General features: G+C 49.0%; 8 protein-coding genes across 8 annotated transcripts; 4 read left to right on the plus strand and 4 right to left on the minus strand.

The window, feature by feature from the left end:
- Positions 1–786: 786 nt before the first annotated feature.
- On the minus strand, positions 787–5,973 carry FIESC28_00021 (uncharacterized protein; the record flags this gene model as incomplete). Its single annotated transcript, XM_031154172.1, has 6 exons — positions 787–870; positions 923–2,993; positions 3,046–3,234; positions 3,289–3,441; positions 4,139–5,227; positions 5,279–5,973. The coding sequence occupies 6 exons, from the start codon at positions 5,971–5,973 to the stop codon at positions 787–789; spliced, it is 4,281 nt and encodes a 1,426-aa protein (XP_031021749.1).
- Positions 5,974–7,723: 1,750 nt separating this feature from the next.
- Positions 7,724–8,704, minus strand: FIESC28_00022 (calmodulin; the record flags this gene model as incomplete). Its single annotated transcript, XM_031154173.1, has 6 exons — positions 7,724–7,758; positions 7,824–8,036; positions 8,091–8,216; positions 8,372–8,387; positions 8,449–8,505; positions 8,702–8,704. The coding sequence occupies 6 exons, from the start codon at positions 8,702–8,704 to the stop codon at positions 7,724–7,726; spliced, it is 450 nt and encodes a 149-aa protein (XP_031021750.1).
- Positions 8,705–9,449: 745 nt separating this feature from the next.
- FIESC28_00023 (uncharacterized protein) lies at positions 9,450–10,605 on the plus strand (the record flags this gene model as incomplete). Its single annotated transcript, XM_031154174.1, has 3 exons — positions 9,450–9,472; positions 9,541–10,079; positions 10,145–10,605. The coding sequence occupies 3 exons, from the start codon at positions 9,450–9,452 to the stop codon at positions 10,603–10,605; spliced, it is 1,023 nt and encodes a 340-aa protein (XP_031021751.1).
- A 223-nt stretch (positions 10,606–10,828) lies between these two features.
- Positions 10,829–13,134, minus strand: FIESC28_00024 (uncharacterized protein; the record flags this gene model as incomplete). The annotated part of the gene is made up of 2 exons (XM_031154175.1): positions 10,829–13,043; positions 13,085–13,134. 2 exons carry the CDS (start codon positions 13,132–13,134, stop codon positions 10,829–10,831), a joined length of 2,265 nt encoding a protein of 754 aa, XP_031021752.1.
- A 665-nt stretch (positions 13,135–13,799) lies between these two features.
- Positions 13,800–14,269, plus strand: FIESC28_00025 (uncharacterized protein; the record flags this gene model as incomplete). The annotated part of the gene is made up of 4 exons (XM_031154176.1): positions 13,800–13,804; positions 13,940–14,024; positions 14,080–14,140; positions 14,208–14,269. The coding sequence occupies 4 exons, from the start codon at positions 13,800–13,802 to the stop codon at positions 14,267–14,269; spliced, it is 213 nt and encodes a 70-aa protein (XP_031021753.1).
- A 321-nt stretch (positions 14,270–14,590) lies between these two features.
- FIESC28_00026 (uncharacterized protein) lies at positions 14,591–15,418 on the minus strand (the record flags this gene model as incomplete). Its single annotated transcript, XM_031154177.1, has 3 exons — positions 14,591–15,049; positions 15,106–15,320; positions 15,376–15,418. 3 exons carry the CDS (start codon positions 15,416–15,418, stop codon positions 14,591–14,593), a joined length of 717 nt encoding a protein of 238 aa, XP_031021754.1.
- Positions 15,419–16,091: 673 nt separating this feature from the next.
- Positions 16,092–17,427, plus strand: FIESC28_00027 (uncharacterized protein; the record flags this gene model as incomplete). The annotated part of the gene is made up of 4 exons (XM_031154178.1): positions 16,092–16,189; positions 16,242–16,333; positions 16,382–16,582; positions 16,640–17,427. 4 exons carry the CDS (start codon positions 16,092–16,094, stop codon positions 17,425–17,427), a joined length of 1,179 nt encoding a protein of 392 aa, XP_031021755.1.
- Positions 17,428–18,162: 735 nt separating this feature from the next.
- Positions 18,163–20,556, plus strand: FIESC28_00028 (uncharacterized protein; the record flags this gene model as incomplete). The annotated part of the gene is made up of 1 exon (XM_031154179.1): positions 18,163–20,556. One exon carries the CDS (start codon positions 18,163–18,165, stop codon positions 20,554–20,556), a length of 2,394 nt encoding a protein of 797 aa, XP_031021756.1.
- Positions 20,557–21,430: the final 874 nt, after the last annotated feature.

Below are 21,430 nucleotides of genomic sequence, written 5' to 3' on the forward strand. Positions count from 1 at the left end.
GTTATTGGGAACATATGTATCTAGCCATTGACCAGCTGAGAACTTCGATCCTTAGTATCATTCTTAAACACAAGTCCCGGATGGGTGTGACCGTAAAATATGGGCTACATACCTTGACTGGTCCTGATTCAAGTTGCAGACGAAACAACCGAATTCGCTCATTGATTTGGTCTATACAACCCAATCTTACATCGAGAAGGCTCTGAGCGTCATGATATTAGCTGAAGCTCCAGTTGGTTGATATGGAAAGACCGACTTCATCTCGTGGCTCTTGAGCTGTTCTTTCTAGATGGCTGGTTCGTTGAGTTGACATGACTCTTGCATTCAAGAGCTTTGGTTTAATGGTAAGTCTTGTTCTTTGGCTAAAGAGATGAACGCAATTGCTCAGCGGTTTCAGGTTCGTAGCCATAGGATCACTTATAGCTAGTTTGACAAGAAGTTATTGAATATGCATTCTCAGAAAGTCATGGGTGTAATAGTAGCTTCTATAGTGGGGTTGACAAGTCGTAGATGGCATCCATCACCATCCAGCTGAGTCAGGCAATCATGATCAGGACTTATTTGAGTTGCCTATACCATAACACTCAACACCTAAATGACATTGCACGCTTGGAAAACTATGATATTGAAAGATTTTGTGTTGAAGGGAGCAATGCGTTAACGTCCGTTTTGGGATTCTATCTTCTCCAAGTCCAGCTCCTATAGTCTACAATCATGACTTAAATTACCATCTCCAAGGCACACGCCGCCTTTTGTTACTCATGCATCTGTCAAACCAAGCAAACTTTAAGACTCTGTCCAGTTGACTTGATCCATAACCTGTCCAGCAGTTGGGTGCGTGTATCCAATTCTCAGTCGGAGGCGCAGAGGCTGCAGCAATTGTTAGCATATATAACTCACAAAAGATAAAAATATCACTTACCCCCTTGCAGCCGGACACTCGCATCATCTGGCTAGCTTCAGCTCCAGGTCCGAGGTCCGATGAAGAAATGCTCAGCAGTTGCAACTTCTGAGACTTAGGAACGGCAGCTTGCAGAGACACATTCGATAAGGTTGCTGAGCCAGAGGTGTTGACGAACTTGGCAGTGGCCTGGATCATACCCTCAGCATTGCGCTGAATCTGGAATGTCACATTGAGATCATTAGAATCGTAGCAAGGGATGCCAGCAGGTGCTTGTGGTGCTTGGGGCTGAGGCGCTGCTGCCCCACCGGACATGAGGTCGAAGTTTGAGGATGGAGGAGCGGGAGACGCTGTGGAAGATCCAGGGGCAGATCCAAACATATCCATGATGCTTGACATATTGGATTGCGGTGGCGGCGAAGTTGCGGATGGGGGAGGAGAGGAGGTGCCACCCAGAATATCAGCGAGGAGGTCAGTGTTGGTTGTCGAAGAAGCCGCTGGCGTGGCAGCGGGTGCGTCCATAATGTCGAGAAGATCTTGTTCTGTTGGCTTAATGACTCTCGATTTCCTGTTGGCGGCCTTCTTTTTGGTAGGCGCGGAACCAAGCACACGGGACTCCTCCTTGATTTGTGGGATGGGCATCTTCTCAAGCACACCACGTCGGACCTGATCAAAGCTGAAGAGGTTGCCATACTCGACCACTCGCTGCTGAATCTCGATATCAAGACTGGTTTGGTGGTACTGCAAGAGTCGTCGAATCTTCTCGATTTGAGCCGGGTCAGAAAAGCGAGTTGTCAGCTTCATCAGCGCTGTCACGATGTACTCTGTAGAAACCTGGGTGGCGTATGCGCTGTTGAGAATGAGGGAGAAAAGGTCAACGACCTCATGCTCCTTGACTTCCTGGACGAGCTCCTCTTCCTCGTACTGTCCGCCCTTGAGCAGAGCGTCTGCGTACTCGCCAATACACCAGGCGCCTGCTTGTGTGAGACTCTCCTGAGTAATGTCCTTCTTGAGATTAATGTATAGCTTTTGCACGGCATAAGTCTGCAATTCGGGAGTAGTAGCGACCAGTCGGACGAAGGACGACAGAATTTGCTCCTTAACGTAGTTACCCGCCAGAGACAAAACGCGAAGCATTGTGTCAAAGTGCCATCGTTTGTTGGGCGAGAACTTGTCAGCGGCAATACCAATCTGGCTGGTCATTGTTGGCTTGAATTCGTTATCGGCAACCTCCAGGAAAGCCAAAAGCTCCCGAATCAAAACTCGGACATTGCTCTCGTTAATCAGGGTAAAGCTCAGATCCAGAGCTCGACGTCGGATACTGATATCGGGGTCTCGTAGACATTCTAAGATTGTGTTTCGATGTCTCTGAACAGCGTTGGGCTCAATGGCGACGACCTTGATCAAAGTGTTGAGAGCCACATATCGAATGTTGTTATCGCGGTTGGTAAGGAACTTGCCCAGGATGTTGACGCCAAGAACTCTCAAACCAGAATCGGCCTCAATGTCGAGAATGGTGCGCACAGCTTCGTACAGAATCGAGTTACCAACGTTCTTGGATGATTCGGTGTTGGTAGCAACCTGCGCCAAAATATCGTTAATCTGTTCACTGGTCTCGGCGTCGCCAACAGCCAAGACTCTCAGCAAGTGTAGAATCTTAACCTGTAAGAAGGGGTCGGTAATGCCGGTAACATCGTGTTCGGGTGCGTAGCCTGAAGTTGCGAGCCCTTTCAAAGTCCTGACAAGTCCCGGAACGAACGATCTGAACTTCTCAACAATTCCTTCCTCTCCGCCCTCCTCTTCGTCTGCTTCGCAAAGGCTTGTAACCAGGGTTAGACCACAGAGCAAAACGCCATGGTTTCTATCGGACAGAAGCTGTGTTGCCTTATCAACAAAGTGTTCTTGCAAATCAGGAACCTTGCGACATATGCGCATGGCGCACAGAGCCGCCTTTCTTCGAATATAGGGGTTGGCGGTAGCGACAAGAGTTTCGATTTCGGGGAAGAGATCTCGTGACATCTCAATCGAGGCGATGTTTCCTAGCGTGCAGAGCGCAAGACCGACAACATATTGGTTGGAATGTCCAAGATCACTAGACTTAAGTAAGCACCGTGTTACTTGGGAGGACGGTAGAAGACGCATACTTCTTGAGCGAGTTGGTGACTAGTGTCAAGACTTCTTGGTTCTCATCCAACAGTAAACTTGTAGCCAGGTGTCCAAGACGTTTGTCGGCAAATCGAGGGGAGGCCAGAAGCTTCAAGCATTCGATCTGACCAAAATGGGTTCGTTCGCCGAGTGTGAAGAGGTAGAGTAGCTTAGCGACATTGTTGCGACTGCGACACTATCAGTACATAGTATTCTCCAACAACAAAAACATTGGAACCGACCGAACGTTGGGGTCGTGGCTCTCTTCTCGAAAGCTGGCGCGGATGGCAGCGCTCTCCTTCTGAATGACAGCACGCTCGTCGGCGATCGTCTTGGCCGCTCGCACGTTTCGGATAAACTGCTTGACTATTCGAAAGAAAATGAAAAGTAAGTCTCTGGAGTGTTTTATCGTAGGGAGAGCTCGTCGGTGCCGTACGGGAACTCATCTTGTGAGGACAGACCCAGCGGTTGGGCCGTCTTGTCGATGCTTATCCAGGGGTTATGAGGGAGGCGTAAGAGGTTCGTCGAAGCTCAATCAGCTCTTGTAGAGAGCAATGAGCTAGATAACGAATCGCTTATATGCAACTCAAGACGAAGAGTTACTCGGATCAGGGGGGTTCGGTCGGAGCCTGTTCAAGGCAGCTGTATAAAGAGAAGCTAAGTTGCGCCGTCACAGGTCAGGGTCAGTCTCAGTGACGGTGTGCTGTCTGTATCTGTACTGCTTGCTGCTTGCGTTGCGGCGGACACCTTTCAGACGTGGGGCACAGACTCCACGCCCGCCGAATTGGAATTCCTTGGCGGTACGTACTTCAAGGTTAGTCATCAGCCAAGGAATGTTAAGCTTCCATCATAATGCTTCTATAATTAATTGCCTACTCAGATACACTCAATAGCGATTTAACAAGAGTAAATGGATATCATAATACGATAATGATTTATTTCGTGTACGCATGAATTATTGACTAGGTACATATAAGAATACAAGCAGAGTCGCTCCCACAACATTGAACCTCTTTCCCTCTTCACTTCACATCCCTTACCTATTTTACATCGGGACGACTCAGAGGATGTGCTTCAGTGTTCAACACCCACTGATCGAGACTGATCACATCGAACTCGCTAAAGATGAGATAGAAGTACTTGAGCGTCTCGGCCAACCAGAAACTCTCCATGCTATCCATCTTGGTAGGCTCTGCTTTCGTAACATCGTCGATTGCCGAAGCTGCGATCTCGGTTCGAGTCACCTTCTCGATTGTTTCAAACATCGTCCAGGCCTTCTCCATCCACTGCGCGTCGCCAGTGGTTCGATACATGATGAAGATGGACTCGATAGCCTCTGGTCTTAGGATATACCGGGGGTCACCCACATCAATCATGCCCTTGGGAAGATTATGCTTCTTAACAACATCCTGGACGGTAGGCTGCTTCCATTCAGGCCCTTTCATCGGCGGGGCCTTAAAGTCGGGGGCATGTTGCTCTTCGATGGCCTTGAGCCATCGTTCCTCATTCCAGGTGCAGTCGCCCGTCTCTTTGACATCAACGCTACCGCACGAGATGAAACTAAAGACCTCGGGACCAAGGCCAGACTGAGTTGCCTGATAAGCCCAGATACAGCCGTCCGTGAGTTGAGTGGCAATATCCAGATCAGCTGGGCGGTTGAATATCTTGCTAGCCATTGCCATCATACCACCAGCGAAGCAGGTCAGGTGCTGACCTCGTGCTACAGATGTGTACTTGGGTTGTTGTCCTGGCAAATCTGTTACCTGGTAATCGCCAGAAATAATGATTGGTTTTTCCGAAGGAGTCAATGCCCTCTTGAAAAGGTGCTTGATGGCGACAGGGATGAAGTTCTCGTACAATCGACGGGGCTGCTCTAGTTGACCACCAAGAAGAAGATACCATTTCGGAAGGTATTCGTACAGCGAATCGGACATACCACCGAGGGTAAATTCTGAGCCAGCATGGAATGCTGGTGTGTAGGCATCAACAACCACTGGCCACATGCCAGGAAGGCGAGTGTTGAGTTGCGTAGACTCAAACTGGTCTCCGAGCCTCTTGACAGCGTCATAGTATTTCATGTTGCCAGTGATTTGAGACAGTTTGGTGAGCTCTAGACTCATAGAGCCCAACTCAGAAACAAGAGTCTCTCGAGATGCAGACTGAGATTGGCCATAGGCGGCTCTAAGCATGTGTAAGTAAATGTACAATGATCATCGACTCGCAAAAACTTACTTCTTCCACTCCAATCGAGTGATGGGTATATGGTTGGGCGTATCAAAAGCCACCATGAGGAGGTCTCCCAGCTCAATAGCCTTCTTGAGCAGAATAGGATGAGATTTCCCACTCAACTCATATGCCGACAAGAAACCACCCAAGTAGCGAATGGTGGTCTCAAATATGTTAATAGTAGTCATATGGCTTCGAGTGAAATCGATACCATCTGCGGCGGCGACAGCCTTTGTGAACTCCTCCTTCATATCCATGATCCATAGGGTATCTAGGGCGTCGACCAGTGTCGCAGCCCAGCCGCCAAAAGGATCCTTAGACTTGCCAGTCAATGGAGTCACTTCATCATGCATCCATGCGTAATTGGAATACCCGCTCCAGCTGTGTTCAAAGCTCTTCTTGACAGCGGCAAGACGTGTTAATCGCAGTTCCTTTGCTGCAGCGCTCTCAACTGGCGCATTGGCTTGAATCTTGGGGACCTTGACATCTCCCTTAATCTCAGGTAATACGGCCAGTTTCTCTTGAGGAATTGGATATTTGGGCAGTCTTCGCGTCCAAGCATTGGCGCCTTTCCCGGCAAGAGGATCATTGTTGCCAAACAAAGAGAAAGCCGAATCCGAACTTGACCAGTACCAGAAGCAAAAGATCCAAATGAAGACGACACCAGCCCAGAGACGGCCTCGCCGTAAGGGACCCGCCATTGTGTAACGTACAGGTAGTAGTGAGTGAACCGAGTCAAAGGTTACCAGAAGAGGGTGAAGAACAAGCTGATACTTCACATCTCAGACCCAAGAGGGCGGAAAGAGCGATGGGAATCCAAGCTGTTGAGGTGATGTGTGTCGTGTTGGGTTCCAATGTCCAGAAAAGTCGGCGATGTGTCTCGACTCAAAGGGGGACTAAGCCTCCAATTCTAGCTGTAGACACAGGACCGAGAGCCGTTGAGCCTGAATGACAGCGCTTGATGTTACAAAACACACTTTCTTCCTCTTAGAAAGAAGGAAAGTAAAGAAAACCGAAGACTTTTAAGGATAGGTGGTTTTGGTTGATGAAGGGCGATTGTAATTCATACTCTCAACCAAAAGAGTATAATGACAGCACAAACTAATGACTGACTTTGTCCAGTCTGTCTGTGGCTGACCTGACCTGCATATAGGTGAGAAGGGGACATTGGATGGATTGGATGGAAATTGCGGCGGGCGTCCAGCTAACACGTGAAGGAATGAATGCGCCGTATCCATACCTCGACATAATACATTGGATCTGACAGGGTCCAGTCCCTTATTCACTGTAAACTACTTCCCTTCGCTTGGCATTCATCCGACACTGAGGTAACTCATTAAAGGATTTGTACCTCGGCCATTACCTATTGTGTCACCTGGACTACTAACCCAGGTTCCTATCTTGTGGTAACATCTCGTGGCGCAGGACAAAGGTAAACTTGACAAGCTTTGTCAAACAGACCTAGCTGAGCAGTAGTACTTGTGCCTTAGTACCTAAGATCATTCGTATCGACAGAATGTTTCTGCTCAACAGAGGATCCTTTGTATGGATCCTGGCAGGTCCCTAGATTAGGTCCCTCCCTTGCAAACCCACAATTAGATTAGACGATGGATCGTGAGCTGGCATGGCATGGTCTAACAGAATGCCTAGGCCTCGAGCTTTGGGGCCTTGAGAGTTGGGGGTCATCCAATTAGAAAACCGATCCTTTCGGGGTCGGCTCCCTCAGTAGAAACATTCAATACCCCTGAAAACACTAACATCAGCAACCCCCTTGACATGACCATTCGCAACTCTGGATAAGCAAAATGGCCGTCCACTGCTAATGCTGTTTCATGGAGCGCTAATGCATACTCAGATTGACACAGTGCATACATGTCGATTCACTACGATCGCATTCTTATCTAATCTAATGATACTGAATGGGTTGGTTCGTCCTTGGGTGAGGCGCACACCAGCTGGGTGGGCTGTAGGGCTGATTGCAGCCTTGTAGGTCGCTCGTTACATGGTTCCCGGGCCTCGTCCAGCCGTGAAATTGGCTGAAACGTCGCATTTTGTTTGACCGCCTTACTCGGCTTGCCCCTCACCGAAGTCGCATGGTTGTGCTTACAGATGCGCATAGATCATGGAAAAAGTCATCAGTTTAACTATGTCACCCAATAGGAGCGCCTGCCAGAAGGAAAATATCTCAGTTGCTAGAAGCCATGCAGGTGAAATCCATGGCACAACATCCGTGGAGACATCAAGTACCACGGAAAGCAAGCCACTACAATTCATAACTTCATCCCAACCAGTCCAAAATGCCCTCCATATCGCTTGAATTTTTGCCACTAAGTAAACAAGATTCGACGTATTCCCCTTGATGCCATACCTATTCGTCACTCATCGGCTAGCGAGAGTATAAAGACGGCAAGTCGGGAGAGTTGGTCGACGAGGTATCAGAATATTAATCCCTTATTTTTGCATCATAAGCTGGACGAACTCGTTGTCTGTAGATTCTGTTAGCAACAGGATGCCTGTGAAATTTTGGTTATCCAATGCAAAAGCAACTCACAGTCGATTCGGCCATCACCGTCCTGGTCAGCCTCCCGGATCATCTCATCAACCTCATCATCAGTGAGCTTCTCGCCGATGGAGGTCATGACATGTCGGAGTTCGGCAGCGGAGATAAAGCCGTTGTTGTCACGGTCGAACACCTTGAAAGCCTCGCGGATCTCCTCCTCGGAGTCGGTGTCCTTCATCTTGCGCGCCATCATGGTAAGGAACTCTTTTCTCCATTATCAGTGTCATAATTCTTCAGCCGATCTAAGAAATAACGCACCAGGGAAGTCGATAGTGCCGTTGTTGTCGGCGTCAACCTCGTTGATCATGTCCTGAAGCTCGGACTCAGAGGGGTTCTGACCGAGAGAGCGCATGACGGTGCCGAGCTCCTTAGTAGTGATCTGGCCTGTAACAAATGTTTAGCCCATGTTCATCAAGAACGTAGCCCTCGAAAGAATGTGAATGCGAGTATGGACAATGATTCGATGCTTTATTTGGGTTTATTTGGATATCGGCTCGGGCCAGTGAAGGCTCGTCGCGAAAAAGGGGAGCATAACTCACCATCGCCATCCTTGTCCTGAACAATGAAATTAGCAACAACTTCAGCGAAAGGTGTAGGTGCGCCTAGATTGACTTACAAAGAGGGAGAACGCCTCCTTGAACTCGGAAACTTGCTCTTCGGTAAGTGAGTCGGCCTACAGTAACAAAATTGTCAGTCCAAGATCCCGAAACAAGGCATCGCCAGAACCATCAGATACGATAGAGCCCCTCTCCCAAGCAGCCGCGGGGTTCAATGCTCTTCAGCCATAACGCCACAGCAAGAGAACAAGGCGGTCAGATAAGAGGGGATAGATACGCAGCTGGACCAAGCAACAAGAGTGCCCAACTTACCATGTTGATTGTGTATGTTAGAAGAAGTGTATAAGTAAAAAGGTGGATGTCGATCGCACGAGAATGAAGAAGATGACTTGGATAAGTTCTGGTCGCGGGGTCTCGAGCCAAGAATGTCGGACCTTTTCGTTTGGTTGGAGCTTCCGTGGGGAGAGCCAGAGGTCAGGGGGAAATAGGTACCTAAGGCAGGAAATGGCATAGGTCGACAAAGGGAATGAAATAATGCACTGTGTTTCGCATGCTCAGGGAGTCTGTGATTCACTGCTTAGTGGTTGGAGCTTTCCATAACTGCCCTCGCACACTGTGCGGCTTCCTCCCGAGTCCGTTTCAGGCGGACCTTTGGTTCGCTGCAAGTTCCCGCTGACCTGTTCCACGGATAGTACCTACTATTTCCTGAGAAGCCCCCCAAATGTACCTAAGTTAGAGGTACCTGCCCTGCCCAGAGAAGGGAGACTGGAGACTGGAGACCTCCTCCATTTTGGCTAACGGGTCCAGGAGTGGACTTTCCGCTGTCCAGTGTCGTAATGCTTTCATCCCTCCCAGTCCCAGCTGAAGCCAGCTAGTAGCTATCAACCACGACCAGCATCGCATCGCATCTCACCTCGACTAACCAAGATCCTCACACTCATGACGACAATACCTTCACCAACAATCTCATGACGCTCGTCACAGCGATTCAATCGATTCCCTGAACTCCCATCCTATTTCTTATATTGACGATCGATACGATCTCGCATTTGCGTCCGCCATGTGGCGAGACCGCACCAACCTGTACGATGCCTATTCTTGCCTACTCCCACCATATCGCGACTTTGTGCTGATGCAGATTTACAATAAAGATACATTTCATATCGGCAGTCTTACGCGCATCATCCCACCCCGCGAAGACCTTACGGGCCGGGCACCACTGGTTCTGGCCTCCTTGCCGCCGACAACAACTATAACAGTAGCTATCCGAACGATGACCGTCGTGGCCTTCTCTCGGCTGGTGCCTTTGAGGATGACGGCGATGCCGTCATTGAGATGGACGTGTTGCCCCCTCGATGGGCTGAAGTTTCCGACACCATTACCGACTTGCTCGCCAACATTGCGACAAAGGGCCAGAGCTTAGATAAGCTGCATCAGAAACATGTGTTGCCTGGTTTCAATGACGAAGAAGCGAAGAAGGCCGAGGAGGCGCAAATAGAGGACCTTACTCAGGAGATTACCAAAGGGTTTCACGACTGCCATCGCTGTATACAGAAGATTGAACAGATGGTGCGCGATTCCCAGCATGCCGGTACTATAACAAGGGCAGAAGAGACTATGGCCAAGAACATTCAAATCTCGCTGGCTTCGCGGGTCCAAGATGCAAGTGCTAGCTTCAGAAAGAAGCAAAGTGCATATTTAAAAAGTAGATCTCTTCCCAATCGTTGTCAGAATCGTTCTAACGTGTATTCGCAGAGCTTCGTGGAATGGGTGTATTTGGCGCTCTAAGTCCCGGAGAGAGATCTAGCACCCCTCAACCTGGCTCATATTTTGACCCCTCTCTACAAGAATCAGATGCGGACAGATCGTTTTCTCAGTCAACTCTTCAAGCAACTCAACAGAGGGTGCGTCATTCCAATGACGCGGCCATTGCTCAACGAGAGCGGGAGATTGAGGACATTGCCCAAGGCATTATCGAATTATCCGATCTTTTCCGGGATCTCCAGAACATGGTCATTGACCAAGGCACGATGCTGGATCGTATAGACTATAATGTTGAGCGCATGAACACCGATGTCAAGGCCGCTGATAAGGAGCTAGTGGTTGCTTCAGGCTACCAACGGAAAACCACCAAACGCAAAATTATCCTCCTTCTCATTCTTATCATATTTGGTATGATCATATTGTTGGTGATCAAGCCCAAGAAACACGAGTAGAAGGCGTTTAAACATCAAAATCTCAGGAATACCCGCTGACTCTTGGAGCTCACACCAGAAGAGCTTGGAGGCAGCCTCTATTATAAACATGTACCAATACAATGTAAGGCAGGTGATGAAGGGACATGCCCTTTGATGTGTTTGGAGTCCCGGCTTTTTGTCTATTTTTATATTATACTAGTTAGAATCATTTATTATGGTAAATCGTGGCGTAGACAGTACGTCAAGCAGTTTCGTCTTTATCATAACTCTTCTCGAAAAGCCTAGGAAAGCTCTTCCATAACTTTGGCTTCATATTCTCCATCTCCATAGCCAGCTGACCCTCGCTGGGTAGTATTGGAGAGCCCCATGCTTCTTCCACCAACTGCTTTATACTTGCAGGTGATAGCTCCCTGTCGTCTCGCGCCCTTGCCCTTGTCCTCCCTGGTAGGTGTGCCACAGCGAGACGTCTGATGATCGCACTTCGCACCACCTGCTGGTCGATATAGACGCCTTTCTGCTTCAGCAAAGCCAAGAGACGGACACCACATGCTAGGTCAAAGTCGGTGATTCCTCCAGTTTTGGTCTTCGCAACCGAAAGTTTGGACGGCTCTTGTCCCAGTGTCTTGTCAAATCCCCATCGAAGTATAGCACGTTGCAGACTGACGTCAAAAATCTTCTGTATGGGATGTTGCCTGTTGGTAAAAGGCAGGTCGGCCGGTATACAAAACACATATTCGGGACTACTGTCCTTTTTTGAGGGGTTTCCGGTCTTGGTAACAGACTTCGGTTGTGTTTGAGATTGTGTTGAAAGGGCATTTGATGCCTCTTCGGCCAAGCCTATTTCCGCTCTCCAAAATTCTTCTCTGAAATGACTTTTCTTCTTCTTGCCGTCAGGGAACGAGCGATACTCGGCCCATCCCACAGAATCATTGCCGGGTATCTTGGGTTCCGACTTGGGTTTGGGTGGCATATCGCACCGGTGTACTGGAATCAGCCCTCCAGGGTCCGCGCTGTATAATTCGCATATCTCATGGCTTAACTCCTCAAGCTCGTTCAAGCGTCCTAAACGTCCAAGGTTGTAGAGCAGAATTTGCCAATACTTGATAGGGATAGCGACCCCATGCCGTGCTACACGTAGCGACAAATGGATAGCTCTGTCAAGCTGAGGATCCTCCTGGTAGCCGTGAAATTTTTGTTTGCTGGTTTTGGGATGATACCAGATACCCTCAAACACGCGGTCAAGAAATGCCTCTGAGTTCTTCTGTTCTATACTGACACTCAGGTTGTCCATCTTATCAAAGACGCTTCTGACTTTCGCCAGACCTTGCGTTGACAATGCAGCACGGAGACTTTGGTTGAGCTCCTCGGAGAGCGTCTTGACCTTTCTCGGCCTGGATGCCGGTTTGATAATCAAAGCCTCAACCTCCTGAAGTAATCGCTCTTGCTTCCAATCTTGCGCTTTGGCAGAAGCAGCCAGCAGCGTCACTCGCGTCTCTGAGTTATCGAATTCGTCTGGGTGTATATCGCAATGCAAGAGATCCCTGAGCAATTCGTCTTCCCCTCTGCCAGCAAAAGATATAAGAGCTTTGCAATAAGCTGTTGAGGAAACAGTCATCCCTAAGTCTCGAAGCTGTTTTAAGCGATCATTGACCCCTTGAGTATCTTGTTCTCTTAGAGCAATGGATTGCAACGATTGCGGGCCAATGTCCCGAAGGCCAAGTTTATGCATCAGATTGATTGCAAACTCTGCCGACGTCCAGGAGCTGGCAAACCACCTAGCTGCAAATTTATCGCTGAACATGCCTTTGTCCTGCCCTAAAGAGCCATCTTTATTGGCTGTATCTGATTCAGGGTCATATCTAAATCCAGCTTCTCGATTGAGTACTGCCAATTCCTCTTTGGTGAGCTGCACTTTAGAGAAGTAGCGAGACAGAAAGTCAAGAAACGGCATAGACTTTTGGGATTTGGCATGATCATTAAACAGAATAAAACGCTTTCTCCAAACGCGAGCTGCATGTGACTGGCCAGAATCGAAGAGAGTTGGCACAACATAATCGTACAACTCGCGAAAAGGATTAAAGACGTATATTGTGGTCAAAGTGCTCTGAATAACAGGAGTTCGGTCAAGAGCAAAGCTTGCTAGAAAAGCACCAAAGCTATCCAAGTCAGGACGAAAAGTAGGCATGAGTTTCAAATGCCAACGAAACGCAGCTTCGCAATCGGTCTGGGCCAGGTAGAAATGAACCACTTTCAGATATAGCTCAGGCCATTCGAAATTGTAAGTCTTTTGGAGGTCTTGGGCAAATGTGAAAAGCTCCTCCATCCTGTCAGCATGCATCAATGCCGCCTTTAGAATGTTATCCCTCAAGAATTCGGCTCGAGGTTCAGTCACAAGGTGCTCATCGTCTTCGTTTCGAAGCTGCATGAACACATCCCAAGCTCCTCGCTCTCCATGACTGTGACGAACGGTCACGAGTCGGCGCTCCCATGATGATACTTTATGTGAGCCGGTATCTTGATTCGACACACTTTGTTCTCCAGCTCCATGCTGGCGAATACCCAATGGGATAAGTTGTTTGGTTTTCGATCGCCATGTTGGATCTCCATGCTGTGCTGCTCGTTTCTTCGAAGTTGACCCAGGACTTTTCTGTCTCGTCGTATGTCTTTCCACTTGGTAGGAATATATATATCTGTTGTTATTGTATGGGCGTATGAGTCTGAGGTTTGATGTCGTATGACGAGGCCGGTGCTGGGCTATTGTATGAATGCATCGAGCGTATGTGTATTGGCGAGCTCGAAATATTGTAAGGTTTAAATGCATGGCTGGGTAAATTCGCCAGCTTCAGCTGGTAACGTATCATCGCATCGGTTCGTTGGGAATAATTCGTGTGAGAAACATCAGGATTATCTCAAATTTGAGGCTTAATGACAAGAGCCAAAGTTAACTCATGTCGTAGATCCCCATATCTTTTTTATTCGATATCTGAAAGTGCTCCATCAATTGTAAAGGCAGGGGGGGTTGCGCTTGCACGTGCCCACCCGCCAACGGGAACCTCGAAAGCTATGCTGAGTCATCCCTCGCACCCGACTCCCAATCAAGTTATGGCCTCATTTCTTTACCCGAACTTCGACATCCTCCGTTCAGCACCTCAACCACCCCACACGAAACCAACAATCGGAGCCTCCCAGGACTCTCCTTAACCGACTTCAAAATGCCGTACGTACAATTGAATAGCGAGCGATTCTCTCGATAGCCCTGGCCGCTTCATTCGAAACCAATGGGCCATTTCAAGCTCCGGGCATCGCGCAAAACATCACATCATACGAGAATCCGTCACTGACGCTCATCCAGTCTCGTCAACGCCAAGAACCCTGTTCCTCAGAACCAGCGTTACTACCAGAACGCTTACAAGAACCACACCCGTCTTTGGAAGATTGTACGACCGAATTGACTTTCTAGCTACTCTGAGCTTCTAGCTGACCGATTGATAGGGTCCTCGCGCCCGCGTTCTGATGACCCCCTACCTCATCCTCCTCTGGGGTACCCTCGGCGGTAAGTCTTATTCGACGATTTTGAAAGAGCGGCATTTACACGAACTTGAACGCTGACGAAATCGAAGCCTCTTTGTACGGTGCCGGCCGCAAGGTTCTCGGCTACAACTCTTACTTCGGAAAAAACTAAGATTCCTGGGCTGCCTAGCTTATTATAGAGCTCGACAACGATGGAAGGCCAATGTGATCAGTATTGATTGAATAGAAGATGGTTCCAATCTGAATCCTCGCGGATTTGTCCTTTGATTCGTATTCACAGAAACCGAGACAAACTACCAGTCGAAACGTGCCTTCTATTCACACGTCATTGCCATTAAACCTGGACTCCTAAACTTGAGAATACATGAAGAACCCAGAATATTGCATGCATCAAAAAGTGACGTCTAGTGCTCCGCACCGACCTGCAACTCTATCTGTGGATAGATATACCAACTCCCCAAACGAGATCATCTTAGTAGCCCGTGGCGCCGGGCGCCTTCTCGTCCTTTCGTAGGCTCACTAGCAACTCTCGGAAGCGCTCCTTGCCTGAACCAGAAGCACCTCCCTTGGCTCCCTTGCCGCTCACATCCACCAACTTGGCGATTCGGTCCCAGCTGGTACCGCCGGAAACAGTGTCCTCTCGGCTCTCCAGGAACTCATCGGCTTCCTTTCGTGTCTGGGTGATGCCCTTCTCCTTCTTGTTGTTGTAGTTCTCATAGAAGTCATCGATGTTCTGCTGAGCCTCCTTGATCGTCTCTTCACGCTGGGCAGCGAATTGTTCGGCACGCTTAGCAATCTGGTTATCCCGGCGTTCGCGCCACTCCTTGATGACTTCAGGTTCCTGCTCCTCCTCTGCGGAGGCGGCCTGGTATCCCGAGTTGTAGCTCACGGAAGGTCCTGTGATGCCTGTTCCAGCAGAAACTCCAGTACCCTGTATCCAGCATAAGTCTCCGAATGGAAGATATGACATCAGGTTATTTGACTTACAGCTTCAGGTTGGGTCAGGTCAGGGAATTGAGACTCGAAGGTAGATTGCTCGTTGTCGCCAGCGCCGCCGAGGAGATCGTCGTCGGCATCAGCAAAAGCAGCGGCGTCATTGTTGGTTGTGAACTGTTCGGCATCGTCTCCAAGGAGAGCCTTCTCACGAGCGAGGAAATCATCAGTCGAGGGCTCAGCAGACGGGTCCTTGATATCGGTTTGCGCTAGATTACACGTCAGCGTTCATCCCGCGCATGCGTGCTATTGATGCATATATACCCCCAGAATCGAAGTCCTCAAGTGAAGGGAATCGGTCGGCCATTTTGAATGTGCGAGATTTTAGATGTCGATCGTTTATCTTAAGTATGCGCCGCTTGGTGGGAAATATCGGATGATGATGCTCGGGAATCAAAAGGCTCTTGTTATCCGAAGCGACAATCGTCAGTGAATGCTGTTGCTATGGTCCTCCTATTCAGTTACTGCCAAGTAGGCCATCCTAGCTGATGAGGTGGATTCTGCCGGGCGGTGAGTGCCCTGCTCGCAACGTAGCTTGCTCGGGTGGGTCTGAAATATGAACCAAAGCGCTATATTCATGCGCCTACAAGCTATTTCCACTTTATCGGATGTTTATGCTGCTTGGCCTAGCTCTCAATCTATAAACTCTCCTTGTTCTATCAAAGAAAACATTTCATCTCCTCGCACATTTGCGTTGCGCATCAGTTTAACTCCCTCGGTATACTTTTACAGGCAAAGCGGATCGTAACGAGACTTCTGCTTTGTTTGTCTGCGTATTAAAGACGGTTAGCAAAAGCTCCGAATATTATTCCTGCAAGTAGCTGTAGTAGACGTCTCCAGAGTGATACTACAACAACAAAAGCTACAAAAGCCTTAGATAATACTCGCGCCATCTCATCCATACTTCTGAGCTTGGTTTCGATTCTACTAGTTGTCGTTCATTGTTTATATGAGCCGGCGGAAAAGCGTTTGCTATCAAGATGGCTTACAACGATGACTCCGTACTTGCGCGACTCTCGTCGCTCAATGAAAGCCATGACAGCATCGCCACGGCTGCGCAGTGGATCATGTTCCATAGGTACGCGTCTCTTGTTTGTCCGTTTGGGACAATGACTGACAATAGGTCACAGGCGCCATGCAGACCGCACCGTACAACTTTGGTTGCAACGTCTCAAAGACTCTTCCAGCACGAAGCGACTGAGCTTGATTTATCTCGCAAACGGTATGTTTGGATCTTGGTTGTTGGAAACTTGGCTAATTCATCTTGCAGAGGTGGCTCAGCAGTCTAAAATACGGCATAAAGACGACTTTATTATTGCATTTGCGCCAGTGATTGCAGAAGCTGCTGCCGTTGCTTATAAGGGAGCGCCAGCGGAACTCCAGGCCAAACTCAAGCGCGTTATAGACGTCTGGAGAGACCGATCAATTTTCGAAGCACCTATTCAAGCTGCCATTGATGCTCGTATTGGAGGTAAGTACAAAATGATATCAACTCATTATCGAGAGTAGTGGCTAATCATGGTGTTAGAGCTCGACAAGGCTCGTGGCATGGCAAAGCCCGGGTTCAGTGGCTCTCCTTTCGGTGGAGCTTCTGCTGCCGCCGCTGCTTCCATCCCATCCGAATTTGCTCCTTTGGTGTCTGCTCACCAAACTGTTACCAAGTTGAGCCCTCCTCTGAAGGCCACAATCGCATCTGCAAGTCAGGAGTACGAGAAACAAACTGACCCATCAACACCTGTGCCTTCTGCGCCTGTCTACGCGGCTCGTCTGAATGGCCTTCTCAAAACTTTGGCCAATGCCGAGAATGCAGTTGCCGAGTGTGTCAAGGCCAGGGAGGGCCTCGTTTCTGGCCTAGAGACACTACTCAATGCTAACCGAGCCGCATTGGAGCAGGAGAAATCAGATCACGCTCAATTAAAGTCTCGCAAGGTCGAGATTGAAGAGAAGAAGCAACAGGTTGAAGTTGGCATCATGCGAGCGTTGGGCCCAGCGGAGAGCAACGGAAATTCTGGAGACGGAGAGTCTTCCAGCACTCCCGCTGAGCCAGACAGGCCAGAAATGGAGGCTCTCACCCCTCCGGCATTTGAGCCTTTCGACGCTCCTACACCAGAAGCACTAACACCAGAAGGTGAACCCGCTGCTGCTCTTGAGTCAGCTGGCGAAGAAGAGACTGCACACTACCAGTCATTGCCGATTTCCACCAACGGATCTAACAAACGTCGCCGCGTCGATAACGAAGAATTTCCTGATCTAGGAGGAGACGATGGCATCGATGCTGATGTTGCTCAGATGCTCAAAGAAGGCTCCCAGTCGTGATTGGGGTGTCTGTCTTGTTTGCCAGGTTTAACAGGGCATATCCTACACGGAATGGCGTTTTATCGGCGCAGGTTTGAAAATCGGCTTGTCTTGGACAAGTGGGTGGCAGAGGGATCATCTTCGAGAAACCCTCCGGTCAGAGTGTATAATAGATAGTTGCAATGGTCAGTACCTGCGTGCTCAAGGCTGCAGAAGCAGGGTTGTGGCGTTCAATCAAAATATGTTTTCATGGCTACACGATGTAGAATATGTTTGCTCTGCTGCGAGAGTTTGACAAGTGATGTCGTTATTGACTGTCCATATCTTGTGATGATTTATCAATTGTGCGTTGTTTGTAAGAAAAACGACAACTGTTTCCTGTGAGTGTTTCTCAATTCAAGTAGATGCTTACATGGATAGCTCCGACAAATGGAGGGGCAGGGGCAGGACAGGGAGACTTCCGTGTTAGGGACGCACCATAACCCACCAGCTCGCGACGGTCCCCACCAAATTTTTTTGTGAGCATTGGATATCTGAGCTTGTCGCAACTCGGAAGCTGAGAAATGCCGCTACGGCGATGACGGCATTACAAACCACCTCAACTTCGATCCCTTCTCATTCATAATTAGAGTGTCTGTCAGCTTCACCTGCTTCTTTCGGCCTGCAGATCAAGCTCCCATTTGTTTCTCCGGTCGACAACGCCGCTGCTGAACATGCTACGCTGAGTCGGCATCTAATCAATTCCCTACCGTCATCATGGTCTCGGGAGTAGCACGCCGCGTGCTGCTCCCACGCCTCGCCGAGCCCTCGCAAGTGTCTCTGGCTGCATCGCGAACTCAATTAGGGCCTTCTCTATACAAGTCTGAAGTTTTCACTCTTCAGACAAGGCCCTTCCATGCTTCCAGCACCCGTCAAACCGCTCTCCCACCGTTCTCAATCGCTACCTTCCGGACACCAGCAAACAATACTCCCTCTCATGCCCGACTCCCCCTGGCGCGAACTCGACCCTTCCAACCTGGTTCAGTTTCTTACGCCTTGCGACAGTTCTCAACAGCCCCTCGTTTACTCCAGGAAATCCAGACCAAGGTCGAAGAAGGCGCCAAGAAGCCCGCCGAGCTTGAAGCTAATCGGAAAATTGCCGAGGATGAACATAAGCAAGAGTTTACCAAGAGCGAGAAAGCCACCCGGGCTGCCCAAGTTAACTTAGCTGCTAAACTCTCGAAAGAGGGAAAACAGGCAGGAAAAGCTGGTTCGGACGAAATCGTACGACTGATCAAGATTGCCCGTCCGGAAATCCGCTGGCTCGGTATTGCTTTTGTCTTCCTGGTTATTTCCTCTAGTGTCACCATGTTGATCCCTTTCTCTGTTGGTCGAATCTTGGATCTTGCTACCAAAGGTGAAGCCGATGACGTCCGTTTGTTTGGCTTAACCATGAACCAATTCTTCGTTGGATTGGGTACCGTCTTGACAATTGGAGCTATGGCCAACTTTGGTCGAGTCATCCTTCTCCGAATCATTGGCGAACGTGTCGTTGCAAGACTCCGATCCCAGCTCTATCGACGTACATATGTTCAGGATGCCGAGTTCTTTGATGCGAACCGTGTAGGTGATCTTATCTCACGCCTCAGCTCCGATACGGTTATTGTTGGCAAGTCTGTGACGCAAAATCTTAGCGACGGTCTCCGCGCCCTCTTCAGTGGTGGTGCTGGTTTTGCTATCATGGTCTGGACAAGCCCCAAGTTGACAGGTCTGTTGCTACTCATGTTTCCACCTATTGCAGTTGGAGCCTTCATCTATGGTCGAGCCATTCGAAACGTCAGCAGATCAATCCAGAGGAATTTGGGTACTCTGACCAAGATTGCTGAAGAGCGACTGGGCAACGTCAAGACCAGCCAAGCATTCGTCGGTGAAGTACAGGAAATCGGCCGCTACAACAACCAGATTCGAAAGATCTTTGCCCTCGGTAAAAAGGAATCACTCATCGCTGCCACATTCTTTGCTTCAACCGGCTGGGCTGGTAATATGACGATTCTTGCTATGCTGGTTGTTGGAGGTGGCTTCGTACGCAGCGGCGCCATGTCCCTTGGAGACCTGACTTCGTTTATGATGTACACTGCATTTGCTGGTTCAAGTTTGTTCGGTCTCTCGGGCTTCTACTCAGAACTCATGAAGGGTGTCGGTGCCGCAAGTCGACTTTTCGAGTTGCAAGATCGCAAACCTGGAATTCCGCAAACAGTCGGTGTTCAGGTCAAATCAGCACAGGGTCCTATCAGATTTACCGATGTCACATTCGCCTATCCTACTCGGCCAGCCGTCAAGATTTTCAACGGGTTGGATTTCGAGATCTCTCCTGGTAGCAACGTGTGTGTTGTTGGTCCATCAGGAGGTGGAAAATCCACAGTGGCTTCTCTGCTGCTTAGATTCTACAATCCTACATCGGGCTCTATCACTATCAACGGTCAAGACATCTCGGGTATGAATGTCAAGTCTCTGCGAAGGCGCATTGGCATGGTTTCTCAGGAACCTGTTCTTTTCTCTGGAACCATCGCTGAGAACATTGCCTATGGAAAGCCCCAGGCGAGTCGTTACGACATTATTTCCGCTGCGCGACGAGCAAACTGCAACTTCATCAGCGACCTGCCCGACGGTTTAGAAACTCAGGTAGGTGCTCGTGGTTCTCAGCTCTCAGGAGGTCAGAAGCAGCGAATTGCCATCGCACGAGCTCTACTCAAGGACCCCGATATTCTGATTCTTGATGAAGCCACATCCGCACTAGACGCCGAGTCAGAGACTCTCGTTAACGAAGCCCTGGCTGGTCTTTTGCGTGGCCGCAACACCACCATCTCCATTGCTCATCGTCTCTCAACTATCAAGCGATCCGACCAAATTATTGTTCTCAACAACGAGGGTAAGGTCGCTGAAATTGGTAGCTACAGGCAGCTTGCAGCCGACAAGGGGAGCGCATTCAGTAAGCTCATGGAGTGGCAGATGAGCGGTGGTGAGGTTTCCAAGGAAAGCGGGGCGACCGCTTCACGGGCACACATCACTGAGGCCGAGGAACTCGAGGATGACCTGGAGAAAGACGACGAGGAGAGTTTTGAACACAACGAAAAGAGCAGGAACTCCAAGGACGAGGAGAAGAAACCTTGAAGCATTTTAGGTGATATAGAGCACCGCAGCTTTCCCGCAAAAACATAATATGGATGGGGCTACGGGGATGAAGAAAGATTAGACGAATCATGTAAATTATATATCCTGGTATCTATGTCTGAGTCTCTATGGCGAATGATTTGGGACGCCAGCAGCAGCAAAGAGAACTCCACTCGACATATATCCTATTTTCGTTGGCGTCGTCGGTTTGGTTATTTACTCCTCAAAATGGAAGACATAGTTAGGCAATGGTGGTTATTGATAGCTGTGCATAGAAAACAACATCTCAACATTTTGTCAAGTCTTGGGTCTTCGGAGCAAGTATTACAGAGTTTCTATGTGAAAAGGTGGGATCAGAAGCGAGGCAGTGAGTTGTGTTATGCCCTTCTGTGAGACCAATTTATCAGATCAGTATTACTTGTGATAGATGACAAAATTCAAGAGCCGGACATAAGAGTCGGATATAGAGTTCGAGATGGTGGACCCGGGCTCTCGGAAGAAGATGTTGAACCTCAAGCTCGTGGTTGGTGGTTACGTCTGTTTCACAGTGGCAGACTACCTAACTCTGTACCTCGTTCTGATTGACTATAAGTATAAGCAGAAATACTTACATCGACTCTGGATGTGATGTTTGAAATTGCGACGAATCTGAGATAAGCCATGCTTGATGTATGTGGCTATTGTCAGCTCAACATAAAATAGATTGTCCAATACGAGGTGACAGAAATGTTGACATGAATGTATTGTCCGCTTTCAGTTACAGAATATGCATATAACAAGGTCGGAATAAGCCAAATGTCCTGAGGCCAAGCCTCATCACGATGGAGGCCAATAGAACAAGTGCAGGTTAGGCTCATCGGCAACGGTTTGTCAC

Source organism: Fusarium coffeatum, assembly GCF_003316985.1.
Source record: "Fusarium coffeatum strain FIESC_28 chromosome Unknown BRIP53273_contig_1, whole genome shotgun sequence".
Taxonomy (NCBI): Eukaryota; Fungi; Ascomycota; class Sordariomycetes; order Hypocreales; family Nectriaceae; genus Fusarium; species Fusarium coffeatum.